This window comes from Anopheles funestus, chromosome 2RL (genome assembly GCF_943734845.2).
Source record: "Anopheles funestus chromosome 2RL, idAnoFuneDA-416_04, whole genome shotgun sequence".
In the NCBI taxonomy this organism is placed as follows: domain Eukaryota; kingdom Metazoa; phylum Arthropoda; class Insecta; order Diptera; family Culicidae; genus Anopheles; species Anopheles funestus.
Window position 1 is genome coordinate 43,256,135 of NC_064598.1, and position 27,150 is coordinate 43,283,284.

The 27,150-nt window shown below is 43.0% G+C and overlaps 1 protein-coding gene across 1 annotated transcript; it reads left to right on the forward strand.

Annotated features, from left to right (window-relative positions):
- The first annotated feature begins 529 nt into the window (after positions 1 to 529).
- Positions 530 to 27,111, forward strand: LOC125760544 (mucin-17). Its single transcript, XM_049420758.1, has 2 exons — positions 530 to 1,333; positions 21,333 to 27,111. The coding sequence occupies exon 2, from the start codon at positions 21,349 to 21,351 to the stop codon at positions 25,852 to 25,854; it is 4,506 nt and encodes a 1,501-aa protein (XP_049276715.1). The 5' UTR covers positions 530 to 1,333; positions 21,333 to 21,348; the 3' UTR covers positions 25,855 to 27,111.
- The last annotated feature ends 39 nt before the right edge of the window (positions 27,112 to 27,150 follow it).

Here is a 27,150-nt window from a genome sequence, read left to right on the forward strand (position 1 = left end):
TTTCCTTTTAAAAGCGGAGTGCATTACGAGTACTGAAAACAGTTGTTGTGCCCTGCGCGCGATGCTAACGATGCACGACGAGTTTGACGTTACTGTGTCTCGGCTAATACGTTATGCGTTACGTTATGTGCCGCTAGAGAAATTTAAGCAGATTGATCATATTTTGAACAGTTTGCGTAGGATGTGATTAAAACATCACCGTGTGTTGATAAAAATACATTTTAATTGGGATTTTTTTTATTAAAAAACATGTAATTTTTGTTTGATGTAATGAATTAAATGTTCAATTATATTGCATGAATATTTTTATATTCTACTTAATCCAGATTAATAACTTTCTTAAATCCAACACACAGCTTTACATTAAAAAAAGCATTCGTACACGTTTTTGATCGTACCGTTCGACACCCTTGATCGCGGTAGTGCATGTAAACAAAACCTCCCCTTCTGCTGCTTGACTTGATGCTGCACCAGCACCACACAAGACATACCACGGTAAGAAGGAGAAGGAGAAATGGATCAAACAGAATAGAAAGTTTCGACGCACGGGTTCGCGCCATTCGCTGATGATCCGCCATCCGGTGCGGTCGTACTTCTCAGAAAAGCCAGTGCTCGCAACATCGAAACCCAGCAGTGGCACAGCAGTGGGCAGTGTTGTGCTGTATACAATTCACCGTGGTGTGTAGAAGTGACTCCGACACCGACTGAGAACAAACGTGCATGAGATGAACGTTCAACCGTTGATCCGTCCAGCAAGGAAAAGCAAAGAAAAAGGAAACAAAAACCCACAAAATTAAGTGTGCTACAACAGGTGAAAACTACGAGCGGTGGCCACTCACAGCTGAAGAAGGTTTGGGGTGAAATTCCACGCGTGCGTGTGTTTTGCTGTGTCTCTGTGTCTGTACACAAGAAAGTGTGTATGTGTGTGCGAGTGTTTCTTTTTCCCCTGTGTGTTCCCCAGTGTGTGCGCGACTCCTTCCAGAGGGAGCCGATTGGTGAAGATCGGTGGAGAGATTTGTGGCTGGGTTGACCGGCGCACCGAACGGAAGTGAAGTGGGTCACGGTGCAGGAGGCGTCCGTGTGTACGTGAGAGTGTGTGTGAAAAAAAGGATAAAACTTCACGCAACTCGTGCCATTCTAAGCGTGAAGTTGGCGCTGTAACGCGGCTTGAATGTTTAAACAAGTGCGGAAACTCAACGCTCCTCCTTCTCGATCGATCAGTTGCAGTGGAGTGATCAGAACCTAGACGTTTCCGGGTTTGCATATTTAGTGTAGCCATAAGGAGCATACGATTCCGGCATTACCAGTGGTCCCATCATCCAGCACGTACAAGGTAGGTTCCGTCGGTCTTTCCACGTGTACGTTTGCAACAATACGGCGACGGTGCGTCAAAGTGTCAACTGCTTCCAAATGTTGGAAAGCGGCCGACAACTACACGGCTGGTTGAATGTAGGTTAAAACCGAAATTCGTCCAACCGGCCATATGTGTCGTGCCCTCTGCGCTCGTATGACCGATCGAGCTGTTCGGTTCGTTGCGTACAGTCCGTCTTGCCTTTTTCCTTCGTACCCTTTTGCTGGTCACTTTCTCGGTCACCGGCTGAAAGAGTCGAACAAGTGAGCTCTTCAGCGCTGAGTGTGTGTGTGTGTGTTTGTGGGTATTTCTTGCGGTGGCACTTTCTCCCCATTCCAATCCGATGAATAATGGCACGGAATATGTATGCACGTGGAGTGACAGTTCAGTTCGAATGGTCGATATATCCTGGTTCTTCGACATCAGGCTTCGCCTAGACGAAACTCCCCAAGCCGTGTATTTCAAACGATCCCGTTCCGTAGGATGCTGATTACATAAATCGGAACCGTGTGGCCATTCGGTTGGTTTCCCCTGGTTGAGTCATGAGCATCGTACGAGGCAAGTGTACGAATTTCCAGCCCCGTCATTGCAAATCGCACCGCATTTGTTGACGGTTTGCTGGCCAAGCGTAAGCCGGACACGGATGTTTGTAACGGATATGCGTCACGGTTCGGTCGATGTGCAGAAAATCAGGCGCAGGCTGCTCGCGTAAATGTGGGTCACACACCTCTACTCTGCGCAAGCTCAGCGATCAGCATCCAAACGGGTTTGGGCATGGTGCGGCATCGTCCACTTGCGATACTGGGCACTACCGTGCCGCACACATACGCGCGCACACATACAGCTGAAACTTACACCAATATTTGCCACAAATTCGACAAAAATAGCGCGAAACTGCACCCTTCCCGTCCGTCTGCGGGTGCCTTTTTGGGTGGAATTTTTGATAACACAAACACATAATCTGCATCCCACTTACAAAACGGCCCAATCGGATAGGTGTTTTCTGGGTGGGGAAGATAAGTGGGTAAAAAATATGTATACGACCACGATGTGATCGCAGGAAGATTTAATTAACGCACTATCATACGCCACAGCCACCGAGCTGTGGTATCGGAAGGGAAAGGTGGAAGCTACTACTTGATGGAAGCACATCATATGTAATGTGCACCTTTTCCATGCTCACTGTTAACGTATGGTTTTACGGTTCCAGAAAGCTGGATACCGATGGAAAGTCCCACACAGACAAACACGAGTGCAAATGATTAATGCTTATCTAGGCGGCTTTCTTTAGCGCTTGATGAAAGGCGGCAGTAAATAGCAAACCTCCGGGAACGGTATATTTTGAAATATGCGATGGAATATATGATATGAGGCCTGTTTTGTTAGTCTAATCTTTGGGAGGTTTGTTGGACATATGCAATACTGTAGAGGACATGAGGGAAACGATAAGATACCAAAAAATAACGAACGACCACATGAGACGATGGGGATGTACAAATTAAAATGAAAATGCTTGAAAATGAATTACTTCAAATCCTGTACCAGAATCAGCAAACTGACTAATGTTGGAGATATCCTAATAACAAAAAAAAATTACAACCGTTTTCACTCAAGTTTAGTTCAGGAAATATTCAGGAAAAAGTAATTTAAATTTGCTCTAAATTTAAACGACTTCAATGCTTAATTTAACAGGATTCTATCAAGGATTATATTATCCACTCGATTAATTTGTTTGATGTTATTTAGTGTACATTTTCCCACAAGAACGGACTTTGCGATTAAACAAAATTTCCCATTTTTCTGGGAAAACCAGAAGGCATTTTTCATGCAATTTATTCCAATGCGTCACTAATGTAAACCACGTTAAAAAATCAAATAGGGAAGCATTTAATGTTTTGCTATTTTTCCTTTTTCATATTTTATATAAAAAAATTATTCATTATTCAAACAAGAGTTTCATGTATTTTAAATGTGTTTACCAAATTAAGATTTATTAACAAATATAAGTGAAACATTAAAAATAAAACTATAATTTAATTTCTCTATGGAGACATCAACGACATCAAGCGACGAACTGTGTAATGAAATCACAAAATTAATACGATTTAAAGAACTTTTAAATAAACCCACAAAAAAGGATGAAAATACATTTAAATAAGAAGTAGAAAAATTTTTTATCGCGCTGATAAAATGGAAAGGATTATCTGGTGAGCTAACGGAAAAAACGTACAGAAATAATTGAAAGAATCGTACAACTAATTAGCCTTCCGAGATTTTTTTAACGACAAAAATATAATTGTTTTATTATCCTGAAGAAACGATCGACTTTTACTTGTACGAAGGATCATAAAACGTCCTGCAACACGGAAATCGTATTAAAGTAAATGTTTCATGCTCTCATTCTAATAACATGAGCTCAGTTCCCAACAATGTTGTAATTGTTGGCATCTTTAATAATTAATATGGTAATTAATATGTTAATGAAAACAATTAAAATTTCTTCTTATTGTAGAAGTACAACCTCGAAAGAACTTGGTCGGCCATTTCTGGTTTTTCTTGACTTTAACAGTCAGTTTTCAGATGGTCGTTGAAGATGGTATCGTATTGATTGATTATAAACATGTGCATAAAGACCCATGATCGTTTGTTTGTCATTATACTTAAAATGAATTGTAAAAAATGCAAAATTCATGAAATTAGTATCAGATTTAATTACATGAACACAGTGTTAAAGATTAACGATACGATGTTGTATTCAAATTTTGTTTAGTGAAATGTGAAGAAAAAATTGCCAAATCTCATTATATAAGATAAATGTAAAATTAAATTGAAGCAACAATGAGAAAAGTTGATTAAAAGGATACAACCATTTTTCAAATTCAAACTTGTTAACTTTTAGTCCTGTTGTAGGCTTGCATGAAAACTTGAACACTTCCTTGGTTTCTTGAGATTGGTCCCTTAGCTTAAATGTACATTGTTCAAATGAAACAGACCCTACGGAAACTCTCTACAATTGCTATCACTATTCATACACCGACCGAAGCGATACATCCGGATATTCTTCATTGACCACAACGTTGAACACCATGCGTCATGGATTTGTCAATGCAAAAGAAAGTAACAAAAACACCCATACTTAATAACTTTCACCGGAAGAACAATAATACAGCGGTGGTAAAATAAATGACATCATCGAAAGCTAAAGGCTGCTTTCGTTCGCTTAAGAGCAATGAATAATGACATCTCTTTACGGGTCCTTCAATGGTGGACACTACACGGAAGTGATTGCGATGGGATTGAAGGGTTTTCTTTTTTTTGTTTGAATGGATACTTTATGATAGGGTTTTAGGTTGAATAGGAATTTCACAATTTTCCTTAGCTTCATGAGGAATTTAATTTATATAAACATCTTTCCGGTATCGACATCGACAAAATCATGTAACAAAATTACTTATTACTTGTTTTGATTCTCGATCATCCGATGTAAAAGAAGGTACGCATTACATCTACCCAACAAGAGGAAGCAAATGCGATCGCTTGATCGTCAATTGATCAACCCTCCATTGAGCTGAGTGAGTCACGAAAAATAGACAGTTTTGTATAGGAGCGTACGAAAGGCACACAATTGGTAAGGTGTGTTGAAATTGAATCAGCACCATTAACCCAAATTTCACCTCAACCTCAGCTGGTGAAGGTGCAGCGCACATTCATTTCTTCCATCCGATCGTGTCGTCGTATACGACCGTTGGCTCTAAGATCGAGTAGCGTACCGGCAGCCGTATGAGCCAATGATCGTTTGTTGCAAAAGGAAGCGTATGCCCAACCTATGCGACACATACCCATAAGCATTCCATCCATGCCACATTCGGTTCGGGAAACGTTTCCCCCATTCGCACTGGCAAAACAAAATAAACCATCAATTGTCACTTTCGCTTCCTGCTTCAAGGCTTCCAGTCGGGCGATCTGTTCCATCCCTGACCAGTCGGATACAAAACAAAAAATGAACATTTTTGGACACGCGTCGCCCCTCCGGGAGCGAAAGATGAATAATCAATTTTAGCATTCCAATCCACCATCAAACCACCTTTCGGGTACGGTTGGTGGTGGTGGTGGTGATGCTTTTGCAAATCCGTTTCGAATTTCGAAACCCATAAACGACTCCCGGCACCTTGGTTTTGGTGGGCCGGTGACCGGAACACACGGGCTGAGGGGTGGGTGGTGGAGGTTGCGGCGGCGTAGTTACGTTCGCTCGCAAGGGTGGGATGGGTAGGCCCACACGAAAGTACCACTTTCACGCCCGGAACGAGGGCCAACTGTCAAACTTTCGCCAAGATGTCCGCCCCCTTTGTCTCTTCCAGCTTCAGGTCTCATCCACCCCGGCGGGAGTACCGTGAACGGAAAATTGTCTTCCAAAGCTCGGGAAGTTTTGTTTCCCGCGGAAGAAGCATGTGCGCACCGTCCTCATGCGCGTTTTCTCAGCTTCGACCTTTTTTTCTTGCCTTGGCGTGGGTTGAAACAAAAGATGCATTTTTCCACGAAGCAAACAACACCGCCAAACGCGAACCTTTTGTTTTCATCCAGTCGCGTTCTGCAGCATCATCCGTTGACGCCAGTTGATGTTCGCTTCTGTTTGGCTCGCACAGCCAAAAAACTGAAGCCTTTGCCTGCCTGCCGGGTAATGGGCAGGCGGAAAAATGGTTTTGCTTTTGCGGTACCACCGTCATCGCCATCCCGAACCCGTTCGAGGGAAAACTTTCATTTATTTTAATCAGTGTTCAACCATTGTCTTTGGTGTGGTGGTATTTGTCTCTTTTTCGCTGTCTAACATGGTTAGCTTCTAATAGAGACACGATCATCTTCTATGCCAATCTTTGAAAGATCATACTGCGGTACCATGGGAACCAGTTTCGCCTTCCGTAGCAAAGATCGGTTTTTGTTGTTGTTGCTTTCTTCTCTTCCTCTCTCACTCGCTAACCATAAGATTTTCCCATGAACTATTAGTAGGTAGAGGTTCCTCTGGTGCTTTTTTTGTTTATCTCGCCTTGACTTTCCAACAAGAACGGAAGGTGAAGGTCGGTGCAATCTAATTGATTTTCCGTCACCGCGTGCAAATCGGTGAGAGTGATGAGTGTGAAGGCGGGAAAAGCTCAATTAGTGGTTTTCAACAGCAAGGTGGCATGGTGGCCACAAGGAAAGGGATGAAACGAGCTGTTGGGTCTTTCGTTTTGGTTTTTGGGGGTAGGGTGGAATCGCAACTGTTGGTCAATGGTTTAGCTAGGAACATTGTTTACGCTCATTGGAAGTAATCATTAGCGGTGATAAATTATGGTCTTAATGTTTTCTTTGGATTTACAATAAATAATGTTTGGACAAGGTAATGAGTAATGTGTGAGTTTTATAAAATAAATAAATAAATAAATAAATTCTTTAAGATTCATTGCATTTTTCCTTGAGAGGTTAAAGGTGGCTACATGTACAATAAAAATAATGATAATTAGTTGTATATTAGTTATAACTATGTGTCACTTAAACAATTCAAACTGATTAGGAGACATTTCCCTTCGTGACACGTTCGTGACCTAAATCCGGGTTTACTCGGTAAAAATAAATAAAATATAATTAAACGTTAAATAATTTAACATCAATATCATCTGTAATTATTAGACTAGAATTATTTGGATGTTATCAAAATATTTTATTATATGTTTTGTTTAATTACTTTAAAGATTTAATTTTCATATAATTTTACATTTTTTTAAATTAAAAAAAAAACACAAAAAAGACGCGAAAAAACATTACCACAATAATTTAATTATTTTATAAGTTGGCAAAATTTAACCACATTTTGTCGCATTACCTGATTGATGTTGATGAAAACCTTTCTGCTCTCATAGTTTCAGCTCTTTCACACTCTACAATGTCCATTTCGGTACATTGTCACGCACTTTTGACATATAAGCAACCGCTCCTTCACCTCCTCCACCTCATCCCCCCATCACACCAAACACGTGCTTTCCTTTCCGAAAAGCAATTAAACTCGCATCTCCCGTCTGCCGGCGCATCGATGTCACCGGAACGCCGGGAATTGATTGTTCGCATAAGTGGCCGCTGCGCGCGCGATGTTTACCGTTAATGCGAAATGAATAATCAATGAGAAATGGGCTGCTGATGCTTATGAATAAGCGAAATCGGTTAGGCCTCGATACCGCACCATGATCACAACGATCAAGAGGTTCGTCAACCTTCCGCCATAGTGGCACATAGTGGCGATGTCCGGGTCATCATCTTGGCGGTCGTCAGTTTTCCAATGTTCAAAAACAATATTAACAGCAAGAAAGAAAAAAAAACAAAACCACAAGAAGGTGTAGAGGTGGGAAACGGTGGGAGGGAGAGGGAAGAGAGGTATGCAGGGAAATCAAACGATAAAACATCATGGCCACATCAATCAGCTTCGGGGAAGGAAGATTTGCGTTGCGTGCTGCCAAGTGGTCAGTCGCGTGCTTTCGAATGGTATTAGAAAGTTGAATATGTGGAATGTGACTAAAAAATTAAACGTTTCTATCATAGTGCAGCGCCTGCGAGACATCCTGTGAAGATAATTCTATAAATCCCTCCTCGGCTGTACGGCGTATGAATTAGTTTCGGCAGCCATGATAGCTGAAAGCATTTTATTGTACTTCAACATAAACTTTACGAACCTTTACTGGCGTTGAATATTTTATCTTTCATTGTAACTTATAATGGCCACACGTCACACAGCTGTCATTGCAATGCAATTTGTAGCCGTGCGAAAAGCGATGCAAAAGACGCGATGCGCCATAATGCGACAAACTTTTCCGGCCACCGTTTTTCGCCTTTCCTGTTCGGTGCAACGAAGTAAAGGTGAAAATGAAAGCTGACCAGCAAGCGGTGGTGGTGTTTTTTTGGCGTGTTTTTTATTCACCCACTCTACTAGATGGATTATTAATTGGCCACTTCTAATTGGCAAACACCTTGACCACAGACTGCGCATACTCCGCGCTGATGGGGTGTGAAAAACAGCTCTCACTATCATGGAAAAGCCACATCAACCCGCGGGATAGGCGCAAAAATGGTGAACTTGAATTCCCCCCGTTACCGTTTTGAGACTCTTGGTCTTGGTTGATTGATTAATGGCTTGACTGATTTTGCCAACAATAGGCGACACCGATCTGATCGTATCGGGACATGATCGGGATGGATGGAATGACGGTTGTATTTTTCCCACGCACGAAATCCCAGCTTCCCCTCTCCTGGGGGGAGGGGGGGGGGGAGGAAAGCCGGTGTGCCGGGTGTGAGATTTGGGTCGCCACTGTCGCTTCCGGGGGCGGTAGACCATTAATCATCCGGCTGGTTAGGTGATTCGGTTATTTATACCCGAGCAATAAGGAAATCGGTATTTCGGCGGGAAATAAAATGGAACTCCAGCCACAAGCGGGATGGAGAAATCGTTCCGCTAAACATCCGAATTGGAATCGATCGATCGACTGGCATGGAGAAACATGATCTTGAACATTTTTAAGGTTTTCCATAGTTCTTATGATGGCGTGATTGGGTTGTCATAAAGTATAATTTGAAGAATTTGTATTCTTGAATGGTCTAAAAAAAATTCTGTTGTACAAAATTCTGCAGTACAGCATTCAAGAACTAATCATCCAGACTTCAAGAATTTCTAGTTCTACTCAAATCTAATCTACTCTACTACCTCATCGAACTACTCTACATTGCCTACTATTAATTCATGACAGCTGATTTTGGTTTCTGAATTAAAAAAATTCTCTTGCGTTTGAACAGCACAATCATGCAATAAAAATTTATATTACATTTACATTCATAAGTTTTCCTTTATGTAATACAAAGCTTTTATAACATTCTTCAAAATACGTATTAACCATTTAACTGTCTTCAATTGAATTTCATGGATTTAAACCATTTTGCTTATTAAATTTGTGTTCGAAATATCATACTGGTAAAAATATCAATTGACAATTATTAAAATGAAAGTGAATTCTATTCTTGAAATACTTAAAACTTCCTTATCGATACCTTAAGCAACTTTGAGCTTTAGCGAGTGTGCTAGCAACTTCTAATTAAATAGCAACATTGATGTAGACCAGGGGTTGGCAAAGTCTGGCCTGTGGGCCAAATCCGGCCCGCGAGAAAATTTGTGTAGAGCTCACGAAGAACAAAAAATCCTATTTTCACAATATCAGATTATTTTTAGTTCTGTGAATCCAAATCAACACTTCATGTCGCATCTATCTACATTTTTTCGAAAAAAAACAAATAATCTAATCTCTGGGGTAGTAAACCCTACACCTACATGTTTCAAGATTGGCTTCAAGTATTTGGTCCGCAGTTTCCGGTTAATTTTTACTGCCCGGTCCTTTTGGTGAAACCTCTGCTGACCCCTGATATAGACTACTAAATCTTAAGGAGATATCTAATTCACGAATTCGGAATAAACACCTGGAAAACAAATATTGGAAACCCTTAAAATCTTAATGTTAAAAAAGTAAAGTTTAGTTCATTGTTAGTTGGAAAGTCCTTCTAGAGATTTTATAGATGTAGAGTCTTTAGCTAATTTTATAGCTTAAGCTACGATGACCTTAATACGCGCCACCACTTTCACACCGTGATTTAAACTTAATTATAAGTTTTTTAGTTATCTTTAGTAAAACACTTAAAAAATTTTGAAGTTTAACAAAAAGTGCAGCACCATAAAACTTCCACTTGTAGATACAGGATATTCTTCATTAATTCTTTGAAGTTGTTTTTCACATTTTATATTATAATCAAACTGCTTATCATTTTCTATAAGTTTTTACATGTCCAATGATGCAGCCAAAAACCATACTAGCAGTGATCATTTATAAATTTGTTAATGATAACAGAAACAATTTGTAACGTTTCAATTGCTTTAACGACGATTATGTTTTAAGTTTCACTAATGTCTGATAAAAAATTTTCGTTAATTTCCTATCGTTACTTTCGAAACAATTATTAACCCGATCAACAACTTTATTATGGCATAAATATTTCTTTTGTCGGTAAATAAACTAACAAAACTAATTTGACAGCTACCACAAAGCACAGCTCATCATGTCGCACAAGAATTTCATGCGGAAAATGCTTCGGTTTTCGGTGTACAAGCCATTTCGCCCGGTTCGCGAAAGGAAGTGAACCATTTTCATGTTTTCACTAGCAGCGGATTGTGATTGTGTGTCGTTATAAAATTGTTCAGCTCAAAAAGCTAACTCATTAACCCGTTGCGGTTTGTCGCTTCCTCCCACAGAGCAATTGGCAAACAAAAAAAACCACAACAAAACCTACAAAAATACACTTTAATTATGCCATTATTATGCACCGCAAACGACATTATGGCGGAACATCATAAACGAGCAAGAAAAGAAACACCCCCAATCTCCCCCAAAGAAAAATGGGGTGGAGATGGAAAAGGGGGAATTGTGGATATACATCTTTTCCACTCTCATCTTTTGCCACGATCTGTGTCGCTTTCCGCCTTCGGGGTATCATCTTCACCAGCCAGTACGAACAATCCCGGTACGATCAGTTGGGTATAATTTACGTACTTTCAATTCCACTGCGCAGGCTCACTCTGAGTTGTTGTGGTCGAATGAAAAGAAAAAAAACATTCCCTCAGACACACACAGACCTTTTAATTGCCTACGGGTACTGACTGGCATTAAGTACACAAAATAGAGCTATCGAGCCAAGTTCGAGTGTTGGGGACGATGGGTGGTAAACACGTCATTTTTAGTTCCATCGTTTGGCACTGGAACATCATCGTCCGTGTCCGATGACCTTCCACGAACGGTGTGTCTGTGTGTGTGCGTAACATGAACGGTAAGGTTAAGCTTACTTTCTTTATGTTAAGGGAAATGAAATAATCATCACAATCATGCCTGCCAAACAAGGGGTTAAAAAAGCAGCTCAACAACTTTGTCACTGTTTTCACCGGTTGGTTTTGACAGAATGACGAATAGTGCGACGTCCATGTTTTGTTGGGCTTTCGAAATGGACCGATTGTTTTGAACGAAAGCGTGCATTTTACTGGTTTTTTTTTTGGGTTTTTTTTTCTTCACGCCGTCAAGTGCAGGTGATGTACCGTTGGACGAGATTTCCGATTTAAACGGTGTGTAGTTTTTGGATAATTATTAGCTTTTTACTCCATTGTGGGTAATTCATCACAATGAGTATTAGCGATTGAACAGTATGATAATAACAAAAACTTCAGTAGAGTCCTGCAGAATGAGCAAACTTATTGCAATATAAATGCAATAGATAACATACATATTCCTATGATCGACTCTTGTGTTTTCCGTTTGGATGATCTGGGTAAAAAGGTTCACACCATCCTAAGTGGATCGTATTCTTCCACGCAAGATTTAATATCAAACCTGGTTTGGTCTATCAATTACACCGTTTGGGACTGTAAGTGAGTAGATTGAAGCCATATCCGGATTCTTTTTAAGTTGAAGTAGAATATGATCTCAACTCTCTGGATCTTCTTCAAAATGAAATTATTGCTGTGCAGAACATGCTGAACTGAATAGCTTTGCAAGAGTCTCGATTGTACTTTGCAAAAGTTCGGGAAAGCTTCGCACGATTACATATCTACTTCAAGCACTTTCCTTTCAAGAAAAGGATCAAGAAATGATTAGACTTAAAAGTCCCATAAAAATCAAGGAAAGTAATAAATGTCAGATCATGATTTCTGAAGTCGTAATGCTCCCAAAAAAATATTTTTTTTGAGACAAACGAAACATGTCTATGTACGGGTATGTACGGGTTCTTTTTATTAACAGTTTATTAATTATTTTCTGTTCAATTTTGTATCGAATGTTAAGGGGATATACCAGGATGCTTTTACTGCATCAACAATTTCAGGATACGGCTTTCTTCGGAACAGGAATGAGACAAAAAAGCACCAAGATTAGTTGTTGGACAAACCGAACTTACCAAACCCTAGAGAGAAAGGTGGGATGGAAGAAAAATGACCGGAAAATGTTTAACTGATAGCTTCCCGCAGGAGGATTCCTTTATAAATTGAGTGATTTACGGATGTTGACATGAATTGCGGACTTCAAATCTTTTCCATTAAATCCTGCTCGAATCAGGCAGGCTTTTTAGCATTAATGGGTTTTTAGCCACAAACCACGTTGCATCTGTTAGTGTGGCGTGTGACAAAATCCAATCAATATTTTAACTAATTAAGTAAATCTTTAATTCCTATCAGAGTTCTCAAATTACCATCATTGGATTGGTAGTTTTAAAATTCGTGATGCTATCATATCCATTACACTCACCCCATTAACCAACTAATATCTTCTTTTAGGCACCAAAAATTCAAAAAAAAAATGTTATGGCGTGACGACAATCTAACCACACCATCTCACGGAGGTGACGCACCGTTTTCGCTTTCACAAGAAATATTTCGTTTTAAATGACAAAGGTTTCGCTAAAATGGTGTTCGTTCCGGTTACTTTTCTTTCCGGAAACTATATTTTTCGGGGTCGATTGTCACATTTGCACCCATCCGGTCGATTTCATACGTTGTAAGTTCCGCTTCCCACTTAAGGGAATCAACGAGGTACGACCGAAACCATCGGCATATGCATATCTGAAGTTGATCTTCCGGTATGGGTTATTGTGTTTGGTGATAACCATGGAAAGATTGGTGACAGTGCGTTGAAAGGTCAAAATACAATCCCATTCCCTTACCTTCCCAACCGTGTCCAAGGAAAGAAGACAAAGAAAGGATTTTCATGCATTTTTATTCGCAAAGTGCCTCACTTGCTTCTGGATGAGATGGTGAAATTCGCAACAAGGCTTAATAACATCAGTAAGAGGTCCGTACGATGGATAGCACCGTTTCCAGAACACCGTTTATTGTTGCGCACACACACCGAACCCGTACCGTGGGCTCAGTCGTCCGTAAGTCTCACGCGCGGGTTACAACGAACCGGCCAGAAAACGGTACTTGACCGGTTAGCTGTTGGGCATAGTGCTTGATGTGTGTCTGTTTTTGTGGCCATTTTTTTAACCGACCACATTTTCCCTTTTCTTCCCATTATACTTCCCTTCTCCCTCTTGAACCCTCCCTCCGGTTTGAGAACCGTTCCTTATCGTTTGGAATCAAACAAACACTTGTCGAGCGGTGTCTGGCATCACGCTCAAACACGGACGGACAGTTCCCGGCAGCAAAATGAGACCATTTTTGTTTTGAATGGGGTTGGTGGGGAAGAAAAAAAAAGTTGCACTAATGCACTAGTGCAGTTTCATCATGATGCAATTTGCTACCAAAGAAGAGGTTTTTGGCCCGATGGTTTTGATAAGCTGTGAAGCAGAATCATTTCGTTCATTATCGTGCCATGTTTTCGGTCGCAAGGGAATGGAAAACAAACGAGAAAGAATTGTGAGAAAACTGACATGTAGCTGGAGTAAAATCGTGAAAAATTTTAGCACCAAAAAAAAAAACTAGACGATGGACGAAATTTGACACATATTTCAACCCGAGTGAGACACTTAATGAGCGGCGGTTGCGTATGTGTAGCGAACAAGGATGTGTAGGTTTATGAATATGGATGAATGTATAAATTTCACCAAAAAAAGCCCCGTAAACTCATGTATTAAGCTTCCTAGCGCGATCAATGCAAAGTGCGGTGCTTTGTTTTGGATTATTAATTAATTAACGGTTTTGCTAACCATTTGCAGTTTGTTTTTTTGGCCCACCGAGAGTGCGCGGGCAGCATGGGGAAGAAATTTCTTACAGAAGCAAACGTAACTGTAGCCCTAATTGTTGGGTACTTCGAGCAAATCCCCGTGGCTCGCCCCATACCTACCCGTAGAAGGAAGAATTCCGTCATGCACAAAGTGTGCGAGCACCCGGAACCGATCGCATGACCTAATTTTGCAGCACCCGGCTCATCTAAGAACGCATTTAAACTGAAGCCGCTAGTTGTAAAGGGATTACGATCGATCGATCATAGTTTGCCGCGAGGAAAGGAAAGTATGTCTGGGTGTGAATTTGATACACTTTTCTGAAGGAATTTTTCAAGCTTGTTTTATAAACTTTTTTTTGGTGCTTCACGGTGCCATCCGGGTGCGGTTGTTTACAGCGAGAAAACCAAAACGAAACATTGCACCGGAACGTTCTTAGCGCAAAGTAGCACCGTGCAAATGTCGATTCAAAACGGTTTCCGGCGCAGAAATAATAACTATCACAACAAACTCGCTTCCACAGGACGCTTCCAGCGTGAACGTGAAATTATGAACTAGTTTCCGTTGCCACCAACGAGGCATTGCAAAACGAAAGGCAAACAACAACCGATCATCTCCTCGAGGGCGAGATTTCGTTTCGTTTGGATTGCCTTTTGCACGCCGCCGTTGTTCACTGCAACGGTGTTTATTATTTGATCGTGCACGAACGAGAGGGAGAGAGAGAGAGCCTTTCTCTAGCACAGAAAAATTGTTTTCCACACAGGAAATCGCAAAAGCAAAACGTTTTCGAAACGTTCTCACCAAAAGGGTGCATGTGAGATACCATATTTAGCGCTTCCTTTGGTTCCGGGTTCGTCGCTGGGGATCATTGAAGTCTTTCGTTTTCATTCAACGTTTCTGTGGCGGGATAGCTTTTCAGACGTCTCACAAAACCTATCCGCGTACGGGAAATGATCGTTCAGAGGTGAGCATGTGTAGGGGAGGTGTTTCAACCCCCGACCCTCCCCCCCCCCCCCCCCGGCGGGTTCCTGTGCGGCTGGATAAAACAGTGCCACATTCCGCGATAGAAAACGAAACGGAATCTCTCCCCGGAGAGTAGGTTGCAGAATGTTTGCAGTACTGGTAAATGCGCACGCTGCACCATGCACAATACCATGTGTAGCTGATGCTGGAGAAGGATTTCTGTGACGGAAGAAGAAAGTACCTTTTGAACCGGTTTGATTCGTTTTCTTCTATACGTACGGCCGATCGATCAAGCTATTCTTATAGGTGGTTTGTTTCGCACATCTTCGTACATGGCTGGTCAATTTACTATTGAATGCGACACAGGGAATAGTCACCTATAAATAGCTTATTATGTACACCATGAGGATTTTATTCGAAAAAATTCGGCGCTTTATAAACGTTTAAAGAAAATAATTAATTATGTTTTAATATTGGTTTGAGGGGATTTTTCAGATCAATTTACGAAGGTTTTTATTGAGTTTTTTTTTCAATATCTGTTTGGATCATTGCTCTCTAGTCACTAGCTTCAAACGCAAGACGAGCATTTCATATTGATCATGATGATCACTGTGAGTGAGCTGCTTGCTGTGTCATTGAACTATCGAAAAACCCCGTGATTGAGCGATTCGATGGCCGATTGATGGAACTGTAGCGATGAAAGCAAACAACACCAATCACCACACAAAACAATACTTCCACCATCTTCAACAGGGGTAACGAGACGAATACGGTGGAATGAACAAGCGAACCGATGGGAGATAACGAAATATGGCTCCTCCAAAAAGCCTTACAAACGAATGCGGAAATTGCTTCCACTCACGCACAAGACCGTACTTGAAAGCGATTCCCATCATCTCGGAGCACTCCGAGAGGCATACGAAAGGCACGAACGAAAACTTTCACCCAAGCGAGAAGAAAACCAAACCCCCGGACGGTGTGTGCGGGTGATGTTTCTTCTGCCCGATGGGGTGCTGTAGCTGGCCGTACTTATAATTGTGTATCGTACACAAACTCCAACCGAGAGGAACGACCTCAAACGTGAGCAGGGGTTAAAAGTGAAAACGTTCTGAGAGGATGAAGGAGAACATGATGGGTTCGTTCTTTTGCCAGCCGTAACCCACAATTAGGCCAGCTCAAGGAGAATGAACAACAACAACAAAAAACGACTTTCTCTTTGGGTTTAATCTTCTTTGTTCCAGAATGATCGTTTTTTCAAGAATGATCACGAGAACCGGTTCTTAAGAAGGGGAGAAAAGAAAAGGAAAATATTTCGAACATACGTGTTTTTTGGGGTGGTTTTCAAGTGAGTGAGACAGTTGTGTCGTTTAGAATGATTTAGTTTGTTAGTTTTTAATTAAAATTAAATTATTATAACTAAATTAAATTATAATATTAATATGTAATTTAGATATGAAATGTAAAATCCAAACACATAAATCGCGATTAGATATAACAAAATATTTTATGATACTTTAAAATAAGATAAACAAAAGCTCCGAAAAAGTTTTGTTTTGTTTGAAAATTTTGAAGTATAAAACTACCTCAACTACTACCTACCTACTACCTTAACGATAAATGAGCAATAACAGACACATAAATGGATGTTTTCATAGATCATTCCTTGGAGCTTTCAGCTTTGCAGTACTCGCAAAATCAACACCAGTTTCAAAATAAAATAAAATATAGAGAAAGACACTCTAATACACAGTAGCCTAAAACCAGAGTTTGAAAATACCAATATACTCATAACATGGAAGAAGAGAAAAATAAAGAAAAGTATAGAATGCTTTTCTTGACAGGTAAAATGCCAGTGTTTCAGTATATTAGAGAAAATTTAAATGAATGAATAGAACATTCGAATAACTTGTAAATGTGTTAATCGGTTCACAAATTTATTATTAATCTTTCGCATGTAGATGTTTATATACTCTTGTGGGCTGTAAGTTCAATTTTAAAAGGGATTTTATATTGAACAATGACGGGTAGGGGGGTTTATATTTAAGAATGTTGACTGTATATTTGCTGTACTTTATACTACTCAATGGAAATAGTGTTGTAACTTACTAAATATTTTGTATTGTTACAAAAGGATATAAACAGTTTAGGTTAAAAAAGTACTCTTATGTAAATTAGTTGCACAAAGGATCACATTATAATAACTCGTTATCTGTACAACTCTGTTGTCACTTCGATCGCTATGTAAATTTCAAAAATATTGTTTTGATTGAATGGTAAACTTGATTTAATCGTCTTGGAGTAAAACGCTTGAAATGCCTTGTCCACTAATCATGGCTTTGTGCGTAGTGCGTACAACCGCTCGAATTTGTATCTTTCGCTTCTCTTTTCCGTCACGATTTCTGCCGATTGGAATATGATCGAGTTTGAAGCGCTCGAACGCGTAGAAGCAGCTAAAGCCGGTCCAAGGCTCACCTTGACCCATTTCATGCTTTCACGCAGCACACCTGAGTCGGGAAAGCGCGGTGCGTACCCGCCGTCATTGCGGAAACCCTTACAAAGAGACCCTCACGAATCGAAAGTCCGACTCCGGTTTGTGCTGGTCACCGATCCGGTTCGCATTGGAACGCGATGCCACGGCGGATGTTGACAACTGATGATGATGATGATCATCATCATGATGATCACGATCTCCGATGTACAATCGGTGCGTCGCTTCACGTTTCCATCTGCCAAGTGTCGACGCGGAACGACGACGATGATGATGGTCAGTCAACTTTCGATTCTGCGCATCCGCAAAACTTGATCCAACTAGCCGCCGTCGATCGTGATGGAGCTCGGCATCATGTTTTGCAGCAGGTTCTTCCGTGCACCGTTGTCTTCTAATCATCTCGTCGGCGCAAGATAGTAACCCTAAGCATTCACGTTAAGTCCCGGCGGAAACGGGTGAAGGAACGAGCATTAAAGATCGCCCCTCCCGGGCAAATGGGAACCCTTCCGTGGGGAGGAGGGCTGGAGAGAGTAAAGCGCAGTTGAACGTTTGTACGGAGAGCTCTATCGCTCGGATAGGGGGGGGGCACACTAGGTTCGGTTTTGACCCAGTTGATGTGATGGGCTGTAGTTTTCGAGGAAGTGACCGATGAAATCGAGACGGAAGCAACAAACAAACAACTCGACACGCAGCAGAAGGGCATTGGAATGTGAAATGGGTAGCGGATGCGATCGCTGCACGATCGTCGGGATCTTTGCCTACTCGAGCAGCAGCCGGCCGAAGAGGAAATCTCATTCATTTCTAAATATTCTGGTGACGAAACAGATAGTGGGCTTCCGGTTTTTTTTTTGTTGTTGGGAGAAGTTAATACGTTAATTTGCTTTTCTAATTAGCGTTTCGTTTTTATGTACCAAAACGAAGCAGACTGTTTGATACCCGCTGCCTGCCAACGATCGCTTTTATTTATTGTGAGTCGAAATACACCGGTTTACGAGTAATCTGGGATGAAAGCTCCAAATTAAACCTATAGAAAACTCACAAACTATTTCGACCGTTTTTCTTTTGATACATCCACATCGAACCAACATAAAACTGGTACACAATTGATAGAAACCGCACCGAATTAGAAAACGATCGCCTTTTGCGCTTGGTATTATCGTATCGCGCAGCAATGCTAAACACACGCCGCCTTGTTTATAATGATAATTAATGCCTCAATTCATTCATTGCCTTATACCGCATGCGACAAATGGCCATTCTGATGCTGCTCGGCAAATTCAGGCCACTTTAATTTGCACCCCACTTTCAACCGTCGCACAAATGGAAAGTGAATCGAAGTGCTGCTGCACGACATCTGCTGCTCGTTCTCGATCGTCGAACGGATTGGCGTGGGCAGTGGTATTTTCTTTTCTTTTTCGGGTGGAAAAGCTTTCACTCGCATAGCGCACGGAAGACAATTTTTATTACAATTTCCTAGGTTTGAACTAGAGTAAGTCATGCCCTACAGAGAGGGAGGAAGAGATACAGAGAGAAATGGAGTTATACCAAAAAACAAACTTTCATTACCACCTAAAAACTCTGCAAAATCCTCCATCTTAGAAAAGAGGTCAATTTCTCAACATTGCGTAGGGTGTGTGTTTGCTTCCGTCTGTAGGCAAATATTGAGTAGGAGAAATTGACAAAAGCACAATCGAGCACAAGTAGAAATATCGATTTCATATTTACCGCTATTGCTCGCCAATGCTAACCGCATTGGTTTCAGTTCCAAAAGTCCCAATTCGTTGCTTAAAGCATTCGAGAGTCAGAAAGCATCAAAAGGCACAACATTCCCTTGGATGGGTGGATGGTCGTGAGGGTGGATACCAAACAATGCGAAGCAAGGGTTGCAAGGTGCTAATTTACATTTTTTAACATGCTTAGAATTCCTCATGCAGATCTCCACGAACGGGTAGACATGGTGACACCGGAACGCTTGGAACTAACGAAGAATAGTTAAACATCGTCTGAATTAAGTGACTGTCCTTATGCACCGTTGCATAACTTGGGAAGGGATGAGGAGAGAGAGAGAGAGAGAGTGGAAAAAGGGGAAATCTGTCGATCAACGTACAAATTCGGTCACCTGTCGAATTGGTCGAGAATTGGAGAATTTCTTTAACGATTAATATGCTAACCCCGTATAGCTGTCGGCTCGATTTGAGCCATGAATTTCGGTTAGCAGGTCGCACCTGTGGGCAATGGGTTGACATGCCTAACGGGAACCTTTCGACGTTCAAACCTTTTTTTCCTGTCAGTATTTTCTACGCACCGTAATCGATCGAAAACAGCTTCATTGGAATGTTGTGTTTTAATGGGTGTCTACGTCCAAACTTACCTTTGAATAGGTGGAAAACTTGCGAGTTCACCGGGAGAGTTCACACCATATAAGGATTTCCGTTTTCCTTAGCGTTGTAAATAAAGCAATCATCTTGTAGTGAATAAACACACACAAAAAAAAGAAAACAAAACAATCCTCATGCGCAGATATACTTCCACCTTATAGTGTGGGAGAACATGCCAGGGTGCCCGGGGCTTAGACAAAAGCTTGCGTTTGTGGGCGTCTCTTTCACTTTTTATTTCCTCCGCAGCGTAACTTGAGGCCATGTTGGGCAAAAGCAACGCCAGCAGCCAATCTAATTTGTACTCACGGTAGTACGAAAAGATACACACCGAAATTCAACAATAAAGCATCGTGTAAGGAGTGCCACGAGGAAGACTAGAAGATGGTTTTTGCAGAAAATGCAAACCAAAAAATTAAATAAAATAATAACCTTGCCTGCTCTGTGCGTTTTATTGTGTGGTGGGTGCGAAAACAAAAAACAACCCCACTGGAAGAGAAATCCGGCCCGGGTTCAATGGAACGCAATGCGCCGGAAACGTCATCACGCGTGTGGCGGCCAACCGTTCGGGTCAAGTCGTTTCCTTCTCCAGCCAGAAAGGCCATTGATTAAGGCATCCATTATGAACGGATAACGATCGTGCGATGCGGGAAAACGTCGATATTGATCCGGACCCGGGGATGGTTCGACATGCCCGATTCGATGTGCAGCTTACCGGGTTTGATTTCGCTTTCGATTGGTTGAAATTTTCCGCTGCTAGACTTTAGTATACTTAATTTCCGCTGTCTACGGACCACGGCTAACGGATAGTGGTGGAAATGTTTTGGGATATATTTTTGGTTTTTCATGGTAGAAAGTGAAATCGCATAACGTAATGTGCGATGTGTTGTTGATTGGATGTAAATTTGCTGCTGATTTGCTGCTGATGAGATCGGATTTTAGTCAGAAGAGAAGGAAAACAACAAATAAAGAGAGACCGCGAGCAAGAAAGAACTACAGCCGTGAAAATGCGCAAAGTTGACGGAAGCCATGGGGTTTCCTTTTTTCCCCAATATCTCTCTTATTCGTTAAGCTATGGCGTTAGGTTTTGATGAGTGAAAACTTTAAATGTTAGGTTTTTCTTCGACTTTCTTAGTTATGCATTCGACAGAGAAAACAGGAAAATACATACCACTGCAATGCACAGTACAAAGAGCAATGGAAAATGCTTTCACAACGATATGCTTATAATAAGCAATTTGATTTAGATATGAATCGAGCCTGATATTTGATCAGCACTTTGCAATCATTTTCGGAATTCTTCATTATTGGTTGAGTTTTATAGCTTTCGATAATATTTTTGATCACTTAATTTGCAATGTTTTTAACGCTCATTCTCTTGTCTTTTTTCCAGTTTGCCAACTTGAAGGATGGGAAAACGAACCCACCTGCTCCCGCTGGGAGTGACACTGGGATTGTTGCTACTTACCACCACAATCGCCTTCGTCCATGCGTACACCTTCGACGATGATTTCGAGGATCTGATCGCGGAAGAATCGAACGTCGACGAGGAACTGCTGCCCGGGTCAGTTCTGTTACCATCGGACGTGTTTAACGACGGCAAACCATTCCTAGTCGATCGTGACCCATCGACGGGTGCGATCGATTTTCTGCACAAGAAAACGGGCAACCAGATCGAACTCGGTGACAGCAAACCGTACGAACCGATCAAGGATAGCTACGTGAGCGACAAGAAAGATGTGATCATACACCAGTCGACGCCAAACTTTCACGACTTTCTCAATCTGCCCAAGATGTACTCGCCGGAGAACTTCGTCTCGATATCGAGCTCGTACGCGAATCTGAAGTATCAGGGCATTAACAAGGGTTCGAACCATCGCGAACATGGTAACACACACATTGTAGCTGCGACATCGGCTACTGCTGCACCTACCACGACAAGCACCACAACGACTCCACCGACTTCGACAAAGTATTTCTACAATAGACCACAGTACACGGTGGGTAACTACAACCGACCCGGAGCTGGATCGGGCAGCCCGAACGCATACTATAGCTTCCCTGCAACGTCGGGGCGACCGATCACGACACCGACTACGACGACAACGACGACCACGACTACCACAACGACACCGGAACCGACTACGACCACGACAGAATCATCAAGAACTACTGCCAATTCACAAAAGCAGCTATTCACGCGCTATCCATACAAGAGCACTATCAAGAACAAGTACCTCGAGACATCCGAACAGACGCGTAAGAAGTTCTTCCTTCCATCGACACTTGCTCTGCCTGGTCCAACAACTACGACGACCGAACGTGCTCCTTCCACACCGATGCGATCCTCTACCTACTACTCTCCATCCGTAAGACCACACTGGCCCTCAACGTATCAAACTACAACGACAACACAAAGCACCATCGCCGTGTCCGCTTCTACTGCACCCGCCAATCCGGTTCGCTTCGTAGACGATGCGGTAGATCCACCAAAGATCAAGTTCACCATGCCCGCTCTTAAGTACGAAGGTTCCAGACCAGCACCTTTCCGACCGATGCCATCACAGGCGGAAGGAACGGTTCCGGATCGCGAAACGACGTCTAGCACTTCCAGCAACACCAAGATCGATTTGCCTAAAAATCCAGCCGTCATGTCACTTTCTGATATCTTCAGTACGCTCGAACAGAAGAAGCGTCTCGAATCGCAACTGGCGGAAAGCAACCGTGTTGAGGAGGTGGAAGAACCGGAACAGGAACAAGATTTGCCAACGACACCACCTGCGATTGTGCTGCTAAATGATGGTTCGGCCGGATCGGTGACCATTGGATCTAGTGGTCCACGAATTGAACAATCGATCGACCTGTCTGATCAGTACGTACGATACGAAGTTCATCCACAGGCCCAAGCTCCACCGAGTAGACCATCGTTGGTGCAAACGCAACACCAACAGCAACATCAGCAGCAGCACCAGCCGCAATACAACCAGTACCAGGTGCATCAATCAAACGGACACCGGCCACAACCTCCAGCGATGGATGTGGTGGGCGGACAGTACGTGAAGTATGAGGTACAACAACCGCAGCTCAACGTGGTGAAGTATGGAGCCGTCCCAAGCATGAATAATGTCGTCATTAGTCCGAACCAAAACTCGGCTACCTTTGTCCTGGGATCGCAGCAATCCGTCGGTAGCAGCATTGGATCGTCGGGCCGTCCCGAGGGTGTAGGCCATTTTGTGGGCTCGGTGTCACAAGATACAGCTTCGGCGGCAGCCCTGAGCGCCGGTCGTCCCTCCTATCAGATGGGACAGGTACTAGATGAGCCACACGATCAAACCAACATTGGAGCGTCAGTGCAGGTACAGGTAAAACCGCAAGACATCATCAAAACAACGAGTGTTCGGTTCCCTAGCGAGTCGGACGACAAGTACGATAACGCGCCCATCATCAGTGGTACACACAAATCGGAAGTGTTGCCTCCGAACGGTCACTCAGCACCGGTACGCAACGATCAGATGGTTGTTTTCCCTCCGAACCAAGAAATCGCCAGCACGTTGCATGAGGTGTCGAACCGCATTGTGTTTGACTCGCCTGCACCACCGAGCGAATCGCTTAATCGCAACGAACTAGCAATCGCCCCGAATCCGAACTATCCGGCAGACTTACCGGAACAGTTGACGCCTCCTACCGCTCCCGAGCGACCTGATCTGATTAAACAACGACCTCGGCCACCGGTACCAGCTCAAGGACCACCGTTCCGGTACAGCGAAATACAGCGCCGTCCCTCAACGTATCCAAGCGATCGTCCATCACGGCCAACACTTACACTGCCGAATATTCTACCACAATTCCGACCGAATGCGAAGATTTCACAGGGCCATCCACCATACATGAAGGAACCGGGCACGTATCGTGTTCCTCCTTCAGCGATGCTCGTTAAGGCAGGTCCGCCATTACGCAAACCTGCCGGTTATAACGTTCCCAACAGTCTGCCACCGACGACAGCAGTCCGAAGAACGCCACTTCCAACGCGTCTAATGACACGCCTTAGCCCAGCACCTAGCCGTCCTCAGATGCATCCAGCATCGGCCGAGCTGGAGAACCGTCGCTACTATCGACTACCACCACCACCGCCAACAATGATTAAGGATCGCGTGTACAACATTCAACCGCCCCGTCTTCAGCCTCCTCCACTTCCGCCCCAACCGTCCGGAAGCCCGACCAACATCATACCGCCAGCAGTTACTTCCTCGGAGAAACCAAACGAACCATTAGAGGACAGCGAGTTCCATCGCAATCCACCACAGATTCTGCGCAACATACTGAAGGACGATCAACAGCAGAGACCCAAACTAGAACCCGTCGTAACGCTACAGATGCTACAGTCGAAGAAGCAGGCATCGTCCAGCAACTCTCCGGCCGCACAAGATTCACTGGGTGAGGAAAGCAATAACGTTTTGGCTGGATCTTCACAGTCTCAGCAGCAGGAAAACGTTAACAAAGATCGCCCAGTTTATGTGGTATATCCGGTTAAGAGTACACCTGTACGATTGGACAGCAAAGCACCAAACGGTGATACAATCGTGGTTGGACATCGTGGAGAGCAACTGCCATCGAAACCGATCAGTCCTGGTACGGAGTATCAAAACACACCCTTTTCGATTGCGTCTCACTTTGAGCAGGAACCAATTCTAACGGCTAAACACAGGAAACCAAACCCCAACGGTAAAGTTAATTTCCCCTACAGTCTTGAGAAACCGGACCCTTTCGCATTGGCACAGCAGCTCGATAAAGAACAATCAGCTGGCCAACCAGCACAGGATCTTTCGGAATCGGACTCCGAGTATAATCTTGGTGAAGAACCAACGAATGTGCGTGACCAGGATCAGGACCTGATCTCGAGCAAGTTGCAACGTTTCCAGACGGACAGTACACCGATTGCGATCGCTTACACACCGACAGAGTCCAGTCCGTTGGGGTCTAACAGTATGCGGTACAGCAAACCGGTAGGTGGATACGGATCGGCAGCCAGCAATTACTACTATTCGCCGTACGGTGAAACACAGACGGAAGTGTCCTATCTGAAGATTGACGATGTAGATGAGTTTGGCAATCCTTCGCGACGCTACGAACAGAGTTTCCAGGCACCGTTCCAAGCTAGTATGAGTCTCGATCCGGTTAAAGTAACCAATCCCTACGAAGGATGGGCCGTAGTAACTTCTTCTCCACAGGCACTCAAGCTCCAACAGCAGCAAACAGTGAACAAACCCGAACCAGCTCCTGTCCGTCAGTACAACAGTCCGAACACGATCGATCGTTCGGATGTCGGTGACACAACCTCGACGGGTACTGGGGAAGATAGTGCTGATCGTTCACCATCCGCACCGGTTACTGTATCTTCCGCATCTACCACCACCTTCGATCCGAACAGTTTCCAGCCGGAGCTGCAGGGAGGATTCCGTCCAATTTACGGAGCGGATATGAAGTTGAGCGAGCAGCTCAATCCTGATCCGCAGCGATCGAGCGTAGCCGATCTGTTCGCTGAAGACAATGAGAATGAAACAGTTAAAGCGCCGCAGAACATTACGACTAAACTTCAACCAGTAGAATCGAAACCGAAAATAGTGAAAAAGGAAGAACCGGACAGTGGAATGGATCTGGATCTGGAGGCATTCTTTGATCAGTTCACGAAAGACTATGACGATGGAGATACCGGTCTGGATGATGTGACCATGAGCGAAGAAACTACGAACGAAGCATTGCCGGGCAGTGACGAAAGTCAGTACCGTAGCGCTAGCGAAGGACGAAGCAGTAAGGGAACGGCAGAAGAGCCAAGTGTAAGCTCCTCGTCGGAAAGTGTCACTGATAGCGCTGCTACAGTTAAGACGGCGGAAGAACCCGTCACGAAAGCGACGTGAGCTTTGCCGAAGAACAAGCCTTTAATGACTCGTATCCTTAGGGTAAATCCGCTAGTACCGTGCATGAATGAGACAATGATTGGTTGGTAATGCTAGAGCGCGCGAGATGTACGGATGAATGCGAACCTGGGGATGTAGAAGTGGTACATAAGCAGGTGGGGTTTTGGGATTTTGCAACGAAAAGAAAATGAACCGAAATGAAGACAGCCAACCGACAACAGGAGAGCACAGCCGTTGACAAACCTTAACTCCTCCAAACCAATAGGATCGTGCAGATGATGATGTAGGGGCCGGCACAGTGTGACCGGCAGGTCGCAATCCGCCCGGCGGTACCGAATTCTTGAGTATCTAATGTTAAGCAACACCGGCCACCATCTTACAAGGCTGCCATCGCAAAACCGAAAGTAAGAGGCCGACGCCGTTGGACGATGGTGCAAACGCTAGTCAATAAAACGGCTGCCACAATCCAAAACCTGCACCAGAAAGCAACGAAACAACGAAATTCATACGCTAAAAACACAAACACACACAATGGCCATCAATGCGTGTTGGTGGCTACTATTTGTCTATAGTGTAAGAAAGAAGGAAGGAGCTTAATATTGGATACTTGATACTAGAGAGACAGGCAATTCCCAACCAAACGTGGTTCTCGCTGCGTAGTGTTGGAATTGGGATATTCTTTAATAACTCGAACGACAGTGTACCAACATTTGGTTGAATCCCTGCAAAACAAAAAATGCCTCCCTTTTGTCCTAACCACAGGTTAATAGACATGTAAGATACAAATTCCATTCTGACCACACGCTAACGATAAAGTGTTACAAGAGGATCGTATCAGCTCCTGGACGAGCAAGCGAGAATATTCATTTAAATTAAATTATTTATTTATTTATTGAACTAAAACAAACTAAAACCCGAACGACTTCAATCGAGCTCTGTAAAAGATGTAATGCGGTTGATTCAACTGAATTTTCCCTTTGCGCAAGTTATTCAAAATGGAAGCTGATCTTCTTGATGTGGATCAAATTGAGCGGAAGCTAGATTAAAATACAGCTTAAGTAACACGTCTGTAAATGCTTGAGGTCCGTGAGGTGGACCGCAAGTGGGAAGCAGCAAGTGTACGGAGGTAGAAAAAGATAAGTACAGTAAAACCTTCACTAGCCAGTAAGTTGCTGATCGGTAACCGCATAGAGAGAACGGTTATGTACTGTGTAAGACGTAAATAATGAGACAATAAAGAGAATCAAAAAACTAAAATAGCGAAATAACGATTAAATATATCACACATTTCAAAGG